The sequence below is a fragment of the Athene noctua genome, chromosome 3 (assembly GCF_965140245.1).
Source record: "Athene noctua chromosome 3, bAthNoc1.hap1.1, whole genome shotgun sequence".
NCBI classification, from domain to species: Eukaryota; Metazoa; Chordata; class Aves; order Strigiformes; family Strigidae; genus Athene; species Athene noctua.
In genome coordinates, this window is record NC_134039.1 from 24,354,023 (window position 1) to 24,371,686 (window position 17,664).

The following is a 17,664-nucleotide window of genomic DNA, read 5'->3' on the forward strand; positions in this document are numbered from 1 at the left end:
CCTGAAAATATAAGATGGCTTTTGGGCAGAAAGAAGAATGGCAGTAAAAATTATTGATTTTCAGGAAGACTGCCAGTGTTCATTATGGGTTTTTTGAGAAGATGAAATCAGAAACATTTGTTGATTTTGGAGTTAGCAATATACCAGATAGTTTTCAACTGTCTATTCAGGTTTATGTTTTTAGAAGAGAGGCAGTGTCAGACAGTCAGGAGTTTGTCTGGACTTTCTCTGGGCTTGAGAAAGGTGTGCAGGTAATTGTATGTGTGCTTTTAGCTGGGTTTTGAAATGACTGTGAAAACCTATGTGTGATCAACTTGTTTTTCTCTGTTATTCTACAGGTTCCAAAATCTGCTGTGGTCTCGGAAAGCATTTGTGGACAGCGTGAAGGTGTATAACCACAGCTACATCTACATGCCAGCCTTCTCGATGAAGACGGGGACAGGACCCTCCCTACGTGTCTATTACACCCTGGAGGACTTCGGTGCCAAGCAGGCGGTCCTTTTTGCCAACCCCAATTTCCTGCGTGACATTGGCAAGTTCTGGAAGAGCAAAGGTATCCATGCCAAACGCCTTTCCACAGGACTTTTCCTAGTCAGTGCTGCCCTTGGTCTGTGTGAAGAAGTAACAATTTATGGCTTCTGGCCGTTCTCAGTGGACCTGCATGGGAAGTTTATTAGCCATCATTACTATGACAATGTCTTGCCTGATTCCGGATTCCATGCCATGCCGGAGGAATTTCTACAACTCTGGTTTCTTCATAAAAGTGGTGTACTGAGAATGCAGCTAGAACCATGTGAGGACCCTTTTACCCAGTCTTCTGCCTGAGGATCATAGGAGTTGTTTTGGGAGATCCAATAGTTCTCAATTTCCATACTTTCCGAAGAGAGTTCTGTTTTCTGTTGATTCTTTTTAAAGGGAAAATAATCATGGATCAGTATGGACCATAAAAATACTACTTGAAGGCCAAATGGAATACGTCCTTAATGTGTAGTGCTTTATGGAACTGGGGTAGGGGAAAGCAAATCTCTCCATCGAGTCCATTCAGCAACATTGTGAAAATAATATCAGAAGCAGCACAGCTGAACTTTCTGGGGACATTTTTAAATGACTAATGTTAAAAGGGCATTAAGTCTCGGAGAGACACAGGGCCACCCACAAGCTTTTGCTGACAGTGCCAAATATGACTGTCTGTTCAAAAATCCATTTCATTCGAGATTGGCATCTTGTAAAACTTTCCGTTTTGCTTTTTTTTCCCCTCCATTTGGGAGTGGGTGTGTGTGTAGGAAAGCATGTGCGTGTTGTTAACTTTGTTTCTTTCCCTTTTTTTTTTTTTTTTTTTACTTAATGGAAGGAAAAGGAAAGTCTTAAAAGCCCCAGGAGCAGAGTACCATCCACTCCTCTAACTCTTGGGAGAGCGAAGGATGCTAAGAATCTGGTTAGAATAATGTCCTAGGAATGCCTAGCTACCTGTTGTTAGTTTTGTCAGGAGAGTTTAGGTCATTGCACTTACAGCTATGCTAATGCTGAACTGTAGGCAAAAGATAGATAAGGGAAGTTGGTCTGAAAATAAAACGTGTTATAAAACCAGTAGTGAAATGCAGCCTGGTTTCAGTTGACCTGCTGCAAGATTTCCACAGTGACTTTTGACGTAGGGATGGTTACTGACCTGTTTTGCTCTACAGCCTTAGGGATTCATTCTGTATTCATTTGGACTCCAGATGTTCATTGTCTGTCAAGGGGATTTGAGGTGTTCAGTGGAATGCAGAATGAGGTTCATTTGCTTATAACAGAAAAACTGCAGAAATGAATGTGTCATTTAAAATTAATCGAAGCTTTGAAAATCCTTTCTCTTTGTGTGACTAGCTTTTCTGCTTGGATTGTAATGTTAGCCTTAAAGATTTGTACTTGTCTCTGGTTAAAGATAGTCTGAAAAATAAAACAGCCTTTGGGAGCACTGAAAAGCTGCATAGACAGAAAGAAAAAAAGAAAACGGCAGGCCATTATGTAAGGCAGCCTCTCTCCTCGCAGCGGGTGAATGATGTCCGTGTGCACATCGCAAGCGTGCTGCTCTGGCCAGCGCAGCGCCTGAAGGACTGTTTTATTTTGGGTTATTACTTGTGCAGCAGATGGTTCTGTAAATGAGAAATCTGTCTGTTTGTTTGCTTTGGTTTAGCACTGTATGGCAAGAAGAGAATACCAGCTCAGTCCACGGTGCAATTTTAGGTGCAAGATGTTATCACCATTAATTTTAAAAATGCAGATCAGGGTTCTCTTTCTTATCCTTCCATCATTAGTAGCTGAAATTCTAGTCAAAGTGTTGAAACAACAATACTGTCATTAAGTTTTCATAACAATTTCCTGTGCTACCTGTTATAGCTCCAAAGTACTAGTATTCTGGGGGATGTATCCTGTCACATGTTAGACGTCTCTCTTTGCAGACTACCAGCTGCAAGTTATATAGATATAATTAAAAAAAAAAAAAGGCAAATTCCATGGCTCTTCTTTAAATATGAATAATTCGACTATCTATGTGGGACACGGGGAAAAAAAATAATGTTTTTCTTTTTAAACCTATGTTTCATAATAAAATCTTCTTTCTAAATATGGATATTCCAAGCATAAAGTGGGTACTGTTCCATAGGATTACAGGGCAGGGCTAAACTGTTATGTGGAGATTTGGATTAAATAGCATTCTAGAGACTGTTCTGATAAAATCCAAATGTGCTTCTATAACCCACTTTGTCCATATTTTTGTTAAAAGCACAGTCAACACACTAATGAAACATCACTTGATAGTTCATTCCCTTTCATTATGTTTATTTAATCTGTGATGTGGGTACTCAGTAAGGAAGGGTTTGAAAGTAAAATACTTTCTTTAGTGCTTGTTATGGGAGAGTTTTACAGAGCCGCCTTTCTTGGAGGGGCCTGTATTGTACGCATCAAGTTTTGCACTTTTTAGTGCTTTAAAGATAATATCTATGAGAACAACAGTCAAAATATGGTGTGCAAAAATGGCACTTCAGCAGGATGCCAAGCATTTCCTTGGGGGGGAGGAGGGAATAAGGAGAGTATGGGGAACTGCTTCTTCGCTAGTCATTTGTTTGTATTTTTACCAATACTTGGGAATTTAGTTCTGAACCTTGCTGATGGCTGTCCAGCCCTTTGGTAATCCTTTTTCCATGTCTTGAGAAAATAAGCAGATTAGAAGAACAAGAGAAAAACATGTGTTTTTGAAGGAAAACTCTATGAAGTGTTTCATAATGTCTGGCTTGTTCATGTTCAACCGGTGCCCTGGGTATCTGGAGATGTTGTATTCCCCACCTCTGTAAGACCGAGGCAGATAGAACCTGTAGCCTGTGGTCTTTGTGAGTCCCTTCTGATGTCTGCAGTCCTGGTGTTTTCAGGTAGATAGCTTCCAAAAAATTATGGGGGTAGGAGGGACCCAGGCTGCCCGTGATGTATAACTGATGTTGGAGAAGCTGATAATTCTGTCTCTGTTCATGTTTATGTGTAGTGAATATAACTGCATCTTACAAAAACAACCACATTTAATGGGGAAGTAAAGGCTTCAAGGATAAATAATTTTCTATAACTTCCGGGCAACTGACAGCTGAAGAAAGAAGAGAAATGAAAATAAGTGCCCCTTTTGAGAGAGCAAAATTTGTTTTAGCTGGTTGACTTGTCATTCCATGCAAACACTGGCCAGCAATCAGCCTTTTGCCCAGCTAGTAAAAAGGTATGCAGGAGAGTACTGCAACTGTTTTGTGGTAAGAGCAGTCACAAAAAAAAAAAAAAAAAAGTAAAGCAGCTGGGAACATGAGAGTGGCAACTGCCTGGCAGAAATGTTGGGGTGGATATATTCTGTCCCTGCTGCTGCTCAGCATGAAGCTTGCCTTGTCTAAATCTAGGAGTGGAGGGGGTCTATGTATAGGATCATTGATGTGAAATATAGCATTGCCTTCAAGGGACTGAAGTTGTATTGTTCTTCAGGACGGATGTCACACCATGGGATAGGACCATACTTAAAGACAGGCACAAGCGAATCCGGGAGGCTAACTGTACTAAGTGTTAACCATGAGAAATCAGTATCTCACAGTCAAGGCAAACTTTGGTCTGAGTGATTATATCCATGAAGCATTTACCTGTTGATTGATGTCCATTAATGGCAATACCCTTAATCAAATCTCATTGCTTGTGTTACTATATTTTCCTTGAAGTGAACTGAAATCTTAACGTCTATTTTGTTGGTGAAATTCCCTACTCTAGATTCTCTATCTCCACTGTCAGTCCCTGAATTTCTCTGATAACTAAAGCTGCATAAGTCTTTGCCAGGTTGAAAGCTACTGCAATTCATCTTCAATAAAAAGGAGTTCACACTGGCCAAATTATTTGTTAATAGTCCTAGTTATTAATTTTATCATAGAGGTGACAAGGTACAGAAGTGCTGGAATCATTGCTCTGTATAGGAAGCATTGCCCCACATTTATAAGTAGAATAAATTAAATTCCTTTTCAGGAGCTGTGTATGGACTGAAGTCATCCTAGATGTAATCTTTTGGGGGTGTATTTTCTTTCTGAGTAAATCAAGACTGATTTTTGAACTTCCTCAAAAACTTCTTCCTGTTGATTATGAGCCCTTGGAGCTCCTTCTAAAACAAACAAGCAAAACAGAAGCCAGCAAACTAAAATCATAGAGAAGGGGTGTATGTGCTCATGAGAATAAAAACATATAATTTTGGCACAGACCTTGCTATAATACTAAGGACTCTTATTTATGAATATTGTATTTTTATATTGTTGTTGAAATGAAGAAACCAAGTTTGGGGTGAACCACATAAAAAAGTCAAAGGTCCAAGCCTCTGTTACAGCTTAGCTATTGTAGAATGTAGAAATATTGGCCATTTTGTTAACTTGACTACTTTCACCTTTTTGTTAGCTTCATCAAAATGGTGTCATAACATACCCTGCTGAGTTTGTACCTCTGTGGGAGCTGAAACTAAGCAAAGGATCTGCTTTTTTAAACAATGTCTGAACTGTGGTAGTTATGTAGAAACCCCTTCCTCTAAACATCTTCATGGAAACTGGTTTAATAAGTGGCTCACCCTTGCCTGTAATTAATAAGGAGAACATGAATGAGGAAACTTTTGGTCTAGAAGTGAGGATGGTGAAGGAGGTGATTGCTGTCTCACCATTTGCTGCCTGCTTTGGTTCTTTTCTTCAGCTCACTGGAGTTTTGGAAGAAGTCCAGGTTATATGAAGGTCAGGCAGTTCTTGAAGAGTTGAATGATGCTGGAAAAAAAGAAGATCAAATCAGTGGTATAACAAATCAGGGTGTAGCAATTCTTGATAAAAATCCACAGTTCTAAGCAACTGTAGGACATTTTGTCTGGTAATGTCTGTGAAAAATGGACTGCCTATGACCTACCGATGGTTTTGTGCAGGATGGCAGCAAAGAGGAGGGGAAACTAATTAAACAGAAAGGGAAATACAATGTTACAGAGAATGATGATGAAAAACCTGTCTTTCCCTTCTCTCCTGCCAGGCCTCTCAAAACACAAATATGAAATGGACTAACCAGCTATTATCCTGAGTCATCATCTCCTTCATAAAATTATATGGTGAGATTTCTGTTATCTGATACTTCCTTAGTAAGCAAAATTCATCAGACCTTGTCCAGAAATGCCTGTTTCCTGGTTCCGTGGCTGTTTGGGGGATGGAGCTGTCCTGGTGTGCTGTGACCTCCCTAATGGGACCTGCTCCTAATGTCATGTCATCATCTCCCTCTGGGATGATCTGAACTTGTATTTGTGCCCCAAGAAGTCATCCTAAAGAATATTTCTGCTCTATCCTTCCTGATGACCATCCTCCTTGGGGTTAAAGTGAGATTTTAAAAGTCAAACATAATGTAGTTAATATATATTGTCATTTTGAACCATTTCTTCTGAAATGTTGATAAATCAAACAAGAGTAGGCTCCAAATTGAAAATACGACTTCAGTTAGGTGTTGATAATTTCATCATTGGAGAATGGAAAAAAGATGGAAGAAGACTGTGTTTTACAAAGCAATTGTTGTAAAATTGCTTCTCTTTCCTTGAATTCCAGGATTTTGTCACTTCGAATCTATCAGATGTTTGAGGCTTTGGTACTTTTTGAACAGAACAATTAAAAGATTTACTGTCCTTTTTGCTAAATGTTAGCAAACCTGTTTTCTAAAGTGTAACACAAATACCCAACAGGAGGCTTAACCTATTCTCCCTAGCTGGTATTTCTTTGGCAGCAATGAGAACTTAAACAGCTAGGTTTTCCTCCCTGATTATTCATTTTCTTCAGTTTTTATTACAGTAGGTTAAGCCCTAGTGTATTCAGCCTCTTCAGCTTAATGCATATACTTAAAAATTAATCTCACTCTGTCTTTCCAGCTGTAAAAAAAAAAAAAAAAAAAAGAAAAAGTTGTTAATTGAAAATGGTTGCATAGGTTCTCTCTACAGTCAGGAGAGACAGGCACCTCCAGTTGGTGATTCATGCTTTATCTGTACATGGGCTGCATTCAGAGGTCTCTGCGGGATTTTGAAAACACCCTAGCTGTGTCTGCAGGCCTAAGCTGTGCAGGGCAGAGCACAGCCTTAAGTGTTTTCCCTAGTTCTGTATAGTTTGCTTGTGAGCGTACTGCTGTGGCTTTGTCAGGCACCCACCAGTGCTGCCCTAGCCAGTGCTCAGGCACTGCATGGAGCAGGGGGTGCAGCACAGTGACCCACTCCCAGTAGTCCGTGTGGATGATGCTGGCCCAGTCCGAGGAGTTCAGCTGTGTGTTGAGTTCAGCCAACCCTGGCGTGCCGCTTGCACTTAGGGACAGCAAGTAGTCCTCAACCATGTGAAGGCAGTGGGGTACATTCAGGGCAGCAGGTACATTCAGAGCAGTAGCATATAAGGGTAAGGCTGTTGACTGCTGCTGGGACTTGGCATTTACCGGAGTGGCTCTGTTCAGATCTGCCGTGGATACAATTCAGCAAGTGCTGTTGGAGACCAGGTCCTAGATAATTACCTGTGGCAAGGTTAGCCCTCCCCTACTTCACAGTCAGAAGTGCTGGGCTTAGTGGAAATGATGGCAGCTCATCCCTTTGGAGACCAGGCTGCTTCTTCCTCTGAAACACTTTTGATCCCTGGCAAGTCTCAGAAGGGCCTATTAAATCTGCATCTTAAAATAATCTACATGTACTCCTTGTTGCTATTGAGTTGGTCAGCTTTCTGTTGAGCTGAATATTTATCCTGCCTGGGTCTCTCTAAGGCAAGTGAACCTTTAGCACTCAGACCACCTGGAATTTGCTGTGTTACTTGGTGTCTTCACATTCCAAGTTAAACCCTTTTTTTCTTTTAGATGAGATTTAACTATTCTGAGTGAATCCAACGTGAGTATAAGAAGGCAAGACCACAAGTAATTGTTCTCTGAGTTTATGAATAAACTGGTGTTCAGTAAAACACTGAAGTGCCTTTTCAGTAGTTCCTGTTGATTTCTAATTGCATATTCAATTAATTGTTTTGCTCAGATGGGGCCCATAGTAAAGATGAGTTGCATCATTTTCCGTTTATTGGAAGGGAGCGATTACAGATGCATAATATATTTTAAGCTAAATTCTTACTGGGAAACTAGAGAATGTACATATTCTGTGAGCAGCTTTGTCACGGTGATTAACTTGGTAGTAAAGGAAATATTTTCACTGAAAATAGATGCAGAGAGGAAAAGAGATTTTGATTAGAACAGTATAATCTGGAGCACTGAGACCCAGATTTGGGTCCCTGCTCAGATGTCTTCAACCAGGATCTTGGTGTGCTGTGAGAGTGCTGTAATCACAACTTCTTTTTTTTCTCTGCATGTATTAATTTTTGTAGAAAATGCTTGAACACTTTTTTTATAATCCCTACATGTGCTGAAAAATAATTTTTTTTTTCAAGAACACATTTTCTTTTCAGATATCCATAGCTTTTAGTATATGGAGCAAAACTGACAGATGTCTGGTTTTCAGGAGTGAACAGAGGAACTTTCCTCTGTTTTGGAGTAGTCTGGCAGGGCTCCTGCAAACATGAGTTGATTGCTACCTCTTGAGCTGTAGAGTTTCAGCAGATGACACACGGGGTGCTGCATAGACAATAAAAAGAGGTACTTTAGCCTCAGCTCTGCCTGCTTGATATCTCCCATATGCTTAGTGGTGTTTCTTAGTTCTGCAGGGGCTCTTCAAGCATGGTCTTTGATCCTGAAGATCATACGTTGAATAATTATAAAAGACTGGACTTTGAATGTACTGAAAAGTGAAATGAGCATTGAAATATGTCCTTTAGTGTGTCATTTGGTCATGCTGCATGGTTTGGCCTGTTAGTAAAGAGACCTGTTCATATCCAATATCCATATCTGAGTATGAGACTTGAATATACGATGATGTCACTGGAAGGTGAATGGCTGATGCTGCATAAGGCAAGGACTTGGAAAACACACTGGTTTTATTTATATCAATAATGAAATGCCTATTGAGCCAATATTGGATTAGGTCAGCATTCAGTGCTCTTGAAACTCCCACCCCATAAGCATTTCCAAGAATTGTTCCATGCACAGGCAGAAACAATAGATTTTTCTTTTGTTACTGCTCTTCACCTTGCATTGAAAATGGAATGAAGTGTTGATCAGAACTCTTATTTACCCTTTTTAGAGGTCTCTGTAGACTACCTAAATAATACATAGGCACACAATTATATAAATATAAACAAAATAGCTGATAGCCTGAAGTTTATAGCTCAAACACTGATTAGTATCTTGAAGAGCTACTTTAAAACCATTTAGTGTAAAAAAAAAACTACGAAATTTTATATGTGAAAAAGATGCTTTTTTTTTTTTTCTCCTAAAATACACTAATAAATGAAAAAACTCTGTTAGACATATGTGAGTGCTTTCCCTGGTTTTCAAGTTGTTCTGCACTTCTAGCTTTGTATTCAGGTCTGTACTTCTGCAAAGCTTTCAATTTTAGACTACTCTGTGTGGTGTCCTTAGATAAAAAATTAAATGTTAGTCTCCCCATGTAGTCAAAAAAGGAAGAACAATCTCAGGACAGAGGTTCAGATCTTATGAAATCTGTTACTGTTTATGTGCTGCCATTTATTCTTGGTGTCTAAAGAACTAGACAAAGATCAGAAAGTAGATAAATACACAAGATGACACAGTCTTGTAAAGATAAAGGAATGCAAGCATGTATTTAAATGCTTGGCTGAATTGGGATCTAAAGTTGTTAACAGATGTTTGGTCTTCATTCTTTCGCTTCTCTGTCCCTCAGTTCTTGTTGTACTGGCGTGAAACCTGCTGCATTCACAAGTTAATTAAAATCTCTGCACTACAGTGAACTTTCCTCTGGGCTCTAAACCTAAAAACGTAACAGAGAGACATAATCCACTTCAGGTTTATTAATACAAAGTGCAGGCAAGCTTGTATGCCATATTTCATGTCTTCCTAGTACTAATTACTGTATTAACTCAGATTTAAAATTGAGGCTTTATTATTTCTGATATCAGTTACCCCAGAATGTTTAAAATCTTTCTTCCTGCAGTGATTTCTGTCAGGTGAATGGAGGTTATGTTTAGCTTAGATGTTTTGAAAGTTAGTTAACTCATACTTGGGAAGCAAAGTGAAAAAAACAGAAATTTTGTGAAATATAAAGTTTTATCTGTTTTGAACAGTGAAAACAAGCAAACAGATAAACCTTTATATCTGAATGAATTTATGCTTCTGTGTTAAAATCTACCCTCATTGTTAATAGGTACAATAAGGATGTTACCTTCAGATAACTCGTACATTGTAGGAAAGTGAAAAGCCATACATTTTAATGAGAAAATAAGGTTTTCTTCTCTCTGCCCTGCCCTTCAGTTTATAAGCCAAATTCTCTGCTCTCTTTTACTCATCTGACTCCTGTCAAATCAACAGAATTCTCTTGATTTTAACCAGCTGTCCATTCTCAAATTTGAGGGAATTCATCCTATGAAAACTTTAAGGTATTTTAAAGTAATGCCAGATTATCCTACCTAGTTAAAAGTTCCTATTCTGTAAGGTACCGATTTTTTCTTCAAGTGTAGATCATGAGTAGCTTATGCTATTTGTTGGTTGCTTTTGTAAGGCAAACATCTGCTGTGCTAAGGTGTCACAGTCTGAAATCAAATAATGATCTAAATCATGTCCTTGTTTCAGCAAGTTGCATAGAAGTGATCCATGTGCTGCTCTTTCCATCAAGTATATTGTATGAGCCAAGTGAAAGTGAAAAGAGGATTTTTCTACAGTGTGAAGCCTCATCATTGACTGGCTATATCTGGGAACTAGATATCCTCAAGTAATTTGTTGTCCGTGATGGATCTGATGCCTGCTAATGTTTCTATTCATTGTCAAATAACTTCGTTAGACTTTATTGATATAATGATATGATTTTTTTTCCCCTGCTATTCAACTGAAATTTTTCTTTTCTGATAGTTTTTGCAGGGAAGAAATCTTTCTTTATTATCTTTTTTTTTTTAAATGACAATTTATATCTAAGGCTCAATTCTAGTCTCAGATGCTAGTTGTCTTAAAATTGTTGGTCTTACACTTTTTTCCTGTGTTGTGCACAGTATCTTGTTTTCATAACACTATTATGATGATCAGAAATGAAATCTAGTCAAATTATCTTCTTCTTAACCATCAAAAGTCTTTGAGAACTGAAAATTCTTCTGATTTTCATAAAACGCAGTCTGGCTGTAAGTGTCTTTGGTCTTTAGCCTAAATTGCACATAGTCAAATCTTGAATCTTTGCAATACCTTAGTGCACTCACAGTCAATCAGGCATCAATAACATATACATTCATTTCCAAAATTGCTTTTGACCTCAGTGAAAAACAAGGAGTCTTTAGTAAACCTTCTTAATAATTGCCTGTAACTACTGTGGTAATAAAAAACTTTTGTTTTCGTTTTGAAAACATGAAAGTTACAAGCTAAGACAGGGATATCAACAACTCCAATCAGTATCAGTCTAGTTGTCCTCTTGGTTTTGGTACATGTATTCTTTCCATTGACCTTATTATTTTTCATTTTTTCTTTTGTTTGCATCTCAGTGAATATCTCTCAGATTCTCATCCAATACCTAAATTATGTGTAATGTACAGGAGTTGCACTTATTAATGTTTCTGTTCCACTGGAGAGTTTACTAGTATGCATTTTAAATGAAGGGGGTTTTATCCTCGTCTTGAGGAAGAACTGTTTGGGTGAGAAAGCAAGGCATTAAAAACCACTGACTAGGTTTGTCTTGTTTGTGCTGAATACCTGTGTTGAGGGCAGAGGGCAACTCCTGGCTCCTGAACCTCTTGGGGCTTTGGGTGATGCTCAGCGGTGCTGCCAGGGCTGCTCCTTGTGCTGAGCAGTGGGGCCAGGCTGGCACACAGGTCTGGGGTCGTACTGGGACTGCTGGGTGCTCACAGTCCCCCGGGCAAGAGGAGAGTCAGCAGGGCAACGGAAGGCAATGTGAGCCCCAGGATGAAATACACAGCATGGTCCCAGCCCTCACTTGGTGGGGGCTGATCAGGAGCCGCTGCCATCTGCTTGCTGCTGCGTGCTTCCTGCCTGACACATGGCACAGGGCACCCAGTTACTCCAACACATCCAGCCTGGCTGGCCCTGCTGGGAAGGATAGTTTTGAATCTGAGTAGTCGTCTTCCAGCTGGAAACTCATGGAGCATGGTTATGTCATCCCCTGCTCTGCCTTTTCACATCCTGAGCAGTTCACCACCAGAGCTGGGTACTGGCAGCTCCCCTTGGCTGGGTCGCTCCACACTGCAGCCTCTCAGCACCACACTGGAGCTGAGACATCTGCTGAGGGATGAATCAGCCAGCGTCTGGGCCCTCTTGAGAGCAGAAGAAAGTTCAAGTGCAACAGCTGTAGTGATCAAATAAATCTCTTTCTCTGGTGTTGCGGAAGGGAAGACAGTGCAAAGCATTTTCATGTCATGCTTTAGCCATTTACAGGTCAAGAGCAAGAAGTTTGAATGTGCAGTTTGCTGTAAATTCCGATTTTTCACCTCGAGCACAGGATAGAAATATCTCCGATTTTTATTTAGAAACCTAGATTTGTTTTTTAAAAAGATGTATTTAAGCTAAGTAAAGTATCTAAGATAAATCTTGTAGAGTCATTGTCATCTTCTCCAGCTCTGGCAGTTCAAGGTGACACAGCAATCCCACCTTCATGGTAGAAGTCCTTTAAGGACCTCTAAACCTTTCTGTTTCTTACACATACCACACACCTTGCTTTAACTAGTTTCAGTGCTGGTTCCATCTGGCTGTTTCTGAAAGTTTGAAAGAGAAGCAAACAAACAAAGATATGAAGGAAATTAAAGGTGCCTCACTGTGATATTTTTATAGAGTGGTACATTGCTTTGATAATGAACTGTGAAATGTAGCATGCGGATGATGATGAATGTAAAAGACTACCTGTGTTTTTATTTGAATGTCATGTCCATAAGGTGGATTATTAGTATGAGCTCTGTAGTGTAAAAATACTGAAAAAAGAAGTGAAATGGAAAGCAGTTTTTGCAGTGAACCACATCCTCTTTTGTCTATCACCCTTTTTACAACCAGACTCAGATTCTGGTAAGCTTTACTGTTAGGATGGTAATAAACAAACTGCTGTCTTTGTTAGGATGATAATAAACAAATTGCTGTCTTACTAAAGTTAAATATGCTTCCTTCCAGCATTGTAAGGGAAGACCTATTTGAATTTCCAGCAGATCAGACTTCTTCCCAGATGTGGGCTCATGGGGCTGCACTCGCTGGGAGGTCAGTTGGGCTCACTGATGATGCCATACCATGTGTTTCCTGCCCATGGAATTCAATAGCCTGTTCCTGTGCCAGGAAATAAATGACTAGTTTGGTATGGTTTGTTGTTTCTTTATGGCTGGAAGATGAAGTGCAAGCTAAAATGCCATGAGTTCTGTTTCTTGTAGGCGCAGACATGCACACAACTTGAGAAAGGAGTTTTGATTGGAACAGAAATGGGCCAGGCAAATGTTTTTCAACATTATTAATTTTGTTTTTACCTGACTGAGGTATTAATGAGAAGTCTGTGATTTCAGGAGGGACTGACATTTGTTCTCTTATCCCTGAGTTACAGTGATTCTAAAATACCTGCCCGGTCACAGCGTTCCCTGGGAACCCACAGCTGGCTCATCACCTGGGTTATATCAAATCCCTGGTGTTTTGAAGGCAAACAGCCCAGGAGGCATTGCTTGAAGGATCACAATTGGCTTCTGCTTGCCTCCACCTGTTCCTGCAAGATCCCTGCTCTTACCTTCCCTGTCATACCATCTGCACATCTCAGACCTCCTGCTTTGTAGCTGACTCTATCTGCAAGGCTGGTGATGAGCGTTCCTCCTGCTGGAGTGCTCAAGCAAGCGATGCTTGAAGCAGTGGTGAAACATACCATACCACAAACATGTTTGGAAGGAGTTCAGTGTTTGGTGAAAACAAGCTGATTTGGGATCAGTCTGTGGTTTATAGTAATGCTGGTATACAGTAGCCCACGCAGGACAGGTGCAAGGTGTCTCCTGTCTCTATGGACTAGGCCATTTTTGCTCTCACACAATATTTCCAAAGGAGTGATGTGATGTGGGATGTCAGTGTTAGCTGGTGAATTTTGCCCTTGTGTAAGTCTAGATCTTTGATTTGCATTCCTTATCTTGCACAGTTTATTGAAAAATGTGATGGTAATGTGGTAGTTCAATGTATTGAGATGGCAAACCGTTATGCCTCTGAGGTTGCATAATTCCATGGTTTTGTTTTATCTCCAGTGACTGGCATGTAATATTTATTGTATCATTTATGGTGTATGTAAGCTTTACAGGCTGGATGTTGTGTCAAAATGATGTGAGCACTTGGGTAAACATCTCCTTGAATCACCAACATTTTGGCACACTTAGGGGCAAAGGTACTTGTATGGAGTGTGTTAAACATCACAACGCATGTTGTTGTTTAGAGTCTTGTGATTAGGGCTTTGATCTAATTCTCTCCAATGTAGCAAATGTTTGCTGTTGGCTGACACTGTTACAAGGACTAAGGGTTTATATTTCTTTGCCTGGCAATAATGTATTTTCTATTATGTCAGTACAATCTGTTCATTTTCAAGTACTGTGCAGTGCTCTGTTGAAGAATGTCTCTCTTTCAGGTGATTTCATAGTGACTGTACCCCAAAATGTCTAGATGTGTCTCAATAGCAAAAATTGCTTTGTTAACGAATGTATTATTTATTAACAGTATCTCATTTTTTTCTAGTCACATTTTACAAAATACGCCACAAGCATCTCATGTGATTTTTATAAGGAAAGTTTTATTTATAATATTTGTGCAAGTGGACAGAAACAAATCTCAATTTTATAGTAGTCCATGCTTTTTTTTCATAGCTGCAGTCTTAATGAGCATAATCAGGAGGAACAGGCTAATTGTTTTGTTTAATTTTGATGGAATTTTTCAAAGGTAACTATTATGTTATTTATAATTTTTATTTAATTATCTTAACAAATAAATATGTCCATTTTAAGAAATGAAAATAGTATTTGTGGGGCTTCTTTTTCTTCTCTTTTCCCCATTCTCTAACTCAGTATGTCCAAACAATCAAGGTCATTTCTTCTTCCTCTTTATGTTGTCCTGCATAGTCTATTGTCATGTCAAGATTTAAAGTCATGTCCTCATCTGATATTTCTAGTTATTCTCCTTACTGAATTCCTTTTCTTTGTAGCTTAGTCAGTGAAACAAATTTACCTGCAGTGTTAGTCTGAGAATTAACCTGAGGCTGAACCTGAACAATTTTACCTTCCCAGAACAACCCAGAAACACAACTTTAGGTGCATACAAGAATCCCAAGGAGATACGGGCATTTTGTCAAAGAAGTTTCTGTTCTGCACTCAAATTGGTCCACTTGTTTGGGCTGAATAGTCGATAAGCTAATTTGTACGGAAATGTTCTGTGGAAAGGCAAAACGTCAACATATCAGTGCCTCAGACTCCCTCCATCTGGCTTTGGCAGGACATGCTTGAATGGCGTAGGGAAGGTTGCTGCTGGGACAAGAGAAACCTACCCAGTGCAGGAAATCATCTTAGTATCTCACTTTAAATACTTTTCTACCCACATTTCCAGCTCACTGTCACATACCCAACACGGAGTGCCTGGTGAGGGTGTTACTTAAGCACTTTGGCTTGTGAGTACCTGTTTCCTATACGTGGTTTCCCACTTCACCTCTTCATGGCATTTTAGAGAAGCGTTACACATCTTCTGTTGCTTGATCTGGATGTCTGGTAAAAAAATACACTCCTGAATTAAAAGACCAGCTGTCAGTAGGAATTGCAGCGTAAGTATTGTGGTGCTAATGCGTATGGGAGATGTTCCCATCTGGTGCAATTGTGCCTGACTATTTAGAAGATTTATGAAGTTGTTGCATCACAGGGATCTACCAGTTGGCTGTGGAAAGTTTGCTTAAGCCTGTTCAACAACAAAGAGATTTTAGCCTTCATCAGGTAGCAGATGATGTACAGCATATGCCATCTTTCTAATGATCACAAAAGCAGCTTATGTGTAACATGAGTAACTTCAGGTAAAGGTTTTCAGGAGAAGATGCATAGGATTTAGGAGAAAAGGGTTCACATGTGATCTCTGCTACAGATTGCCTGCTTACCCCCTCTAACTGATTAACCACTTTGTCAAATTGCTGCTGTTAACAAGGACTAATTCTTCCCAGTCTCACAGATATTAAGGTAAAATATTTTTAATGTATTTTGAAAAATGCCAGCAGAGAAAATTGGAGTCTTGAAGGAAATTATCTGCCCTGTCTATAGAAGTTCATCCAGTTGAATGCTAGTCACAGGTCACCATGACATTTTGCTTTGCCATAGCTGGTTAGAGAATATTTGAAGTATACCACAACCATGAGAAGTTGCATTACATCCATCTTGATTAAAGTGATACTTCATAAAGCATCTTCCTGTATTGCCCATTCAGTGTGGTAATTAACTTCCCATCATGTAGTGCAACTTTTTCTCTATCTATCAGGCCAAAGGTCTTGAATCTTCTCCAAACTAAGACTCTCTAGCCTATTTAGTTATTGTTTTAAATGAAAGCCATCTAGTAACTGTGATTATCCCTGTTGTTCTTTCCTGCAGTCTTTCTGGTCCTACTTCTTTATTTTTGAGATAGAAGGTTTAGAATCTTATGGATGTTAAATTATGAGAGTTTTTTTCACTATTTTCAGTTGTTGTCAAATCAGACCTTACTCATCTCCAGCTTTTAGCCTCTTCCCTGACAACCTCAAGATCTGCAGGTCTGGTGAATTTAGCAACTGAAAATAAAATTTAGAGTTAGAACATATTAGTTTTGTGTTTTCTTTGATGTAAATATTCTATTTAATTTCTGCGTACATTTTGGGTTGAATTGCTTTAAGGCTTAAGGTACCTGAAGTAGGCTTCTGACTAAAGAGATTTAAATGGAAACCCCATCCATATGGATATTTTTTTATAAAGAATATTAGGACCCAGTTGCTTCTGTGAAAAGATCTGCATGGGGTTTTTGTCTAAAGAAGAAAAAGAATTAATTTCATTACCTTGAACGATACTGTGAGATGGAATCATTAGCTCTGGTCCACCCTGCTACAGACTCATTTTATTTTGTAGGCATTTAACAGGAATAAGACTGTAAAGTGTTTTAGTCCCTGTCAACCTAATTTGATCCAGTCTTCAAAAAGATCACTGTAGTATTTTCAACATCTTGATCTGTCAGTTCATCAATTTTGTACTTTTCCTTTATTGTGTATCTATTAATGAGAAAAAAAATATAGGGTTTTCTTAATCAGTGCCAGCAATGTAGACAACGTGCAAAATGGTTAAAAAATAGTCAAGCACATGTATATACTGCCAAAGAAAAATTCTGCAAAAAAGATTCCACATAACTTTTAGACAGGATATATGCATAGATTTCGCAGAACTCTGTATTCACTATTTAGAATTAAAACTGGTGATACTTACAGATGTACCTGTTGAAATTAATCTATACCCATGTTATTATACAGAAGTATTTCATAAGAGATAAAGTACTTTCCCAAGAAAGGGAACATTCTTTTACTGTGTATACAGGCTTACTACAAGAAAAAGATTATGAGAAATAGCTATTCAGAATCCCTGTTTTAGAAATTATCTGTCATGACACTAAAAATAAAATACAACTGTGTATGCCAAATCGTCATCTGACTCTGTGTGTGGTGTTTAAATTTTAAAAATAAGTTTTTTAAAATAAAACAAAGTACTTGAAAATCAAGTGAGTGTAATGTTTTCCAGTAAGGAGATGAGACTGAAAATATGCATGGGAGAGAAAACACAAAGTTCAAAATAGTTCTATCACATTCTCTTTTACAATCCTATAACTGAGCATTTTTATCCTGGGCTAATGTGTTTTTCAGAGTCCTTTTTACAGTCTAGATCTCAAAAATTGTTTCATTCAAGTTATTAGAAAATACTTAGTTTGAAGGCTTCAACTGTTTTAACATGTATTGTTAGAAAAAGCAATTAAAAAAATCTGATAACCCATCTATGGTAGATCATGGCTTTGCCATTCAGTGTTAACCACTTGCTTTCC

The 17,664-nt window shown here is 38.8% G+C and overlaps 1 protein-coding gene across 6 annotated transcripts in view; it reads left to right on the top strand.

Annotated features, from left to right (window-relative positions):
• Window positions 1-17,664, top strand: part of ST8SIA1 (ST8 alpha-N-acetyl-neuraminide alpha-2,8-sialyltransferase 1) — a 208,918-nt gene that overhangs the window by 124,119 nt on the left and 67,135 nt on the right. For 2 of the 6 annotated variants that reach the window (XM_074902309.1, XM_074902313.1), the window contains 2 exons: window positions 339-793; window positions 13,163-17,284. In XM_074902309.1, the coding sequence (XP_074758410.1) occupies window positions 339-793; window positions 13,163-13,281 (574 nt within the window). In that variant the 3' untranslated portion in view covers window positions 13,282-17,284. Of the gene's footprint in view, window positions 1-338; window positions 2,609-5,541; window positions 5,618-13,162; window positions 17,285-17,664 lie in introns of those variants that run through there. The other 4 variants (XM_074902311.1, XM_074902312.1, XM_074902314.1 and 1 more) reach the window with 4 other exon arrangements.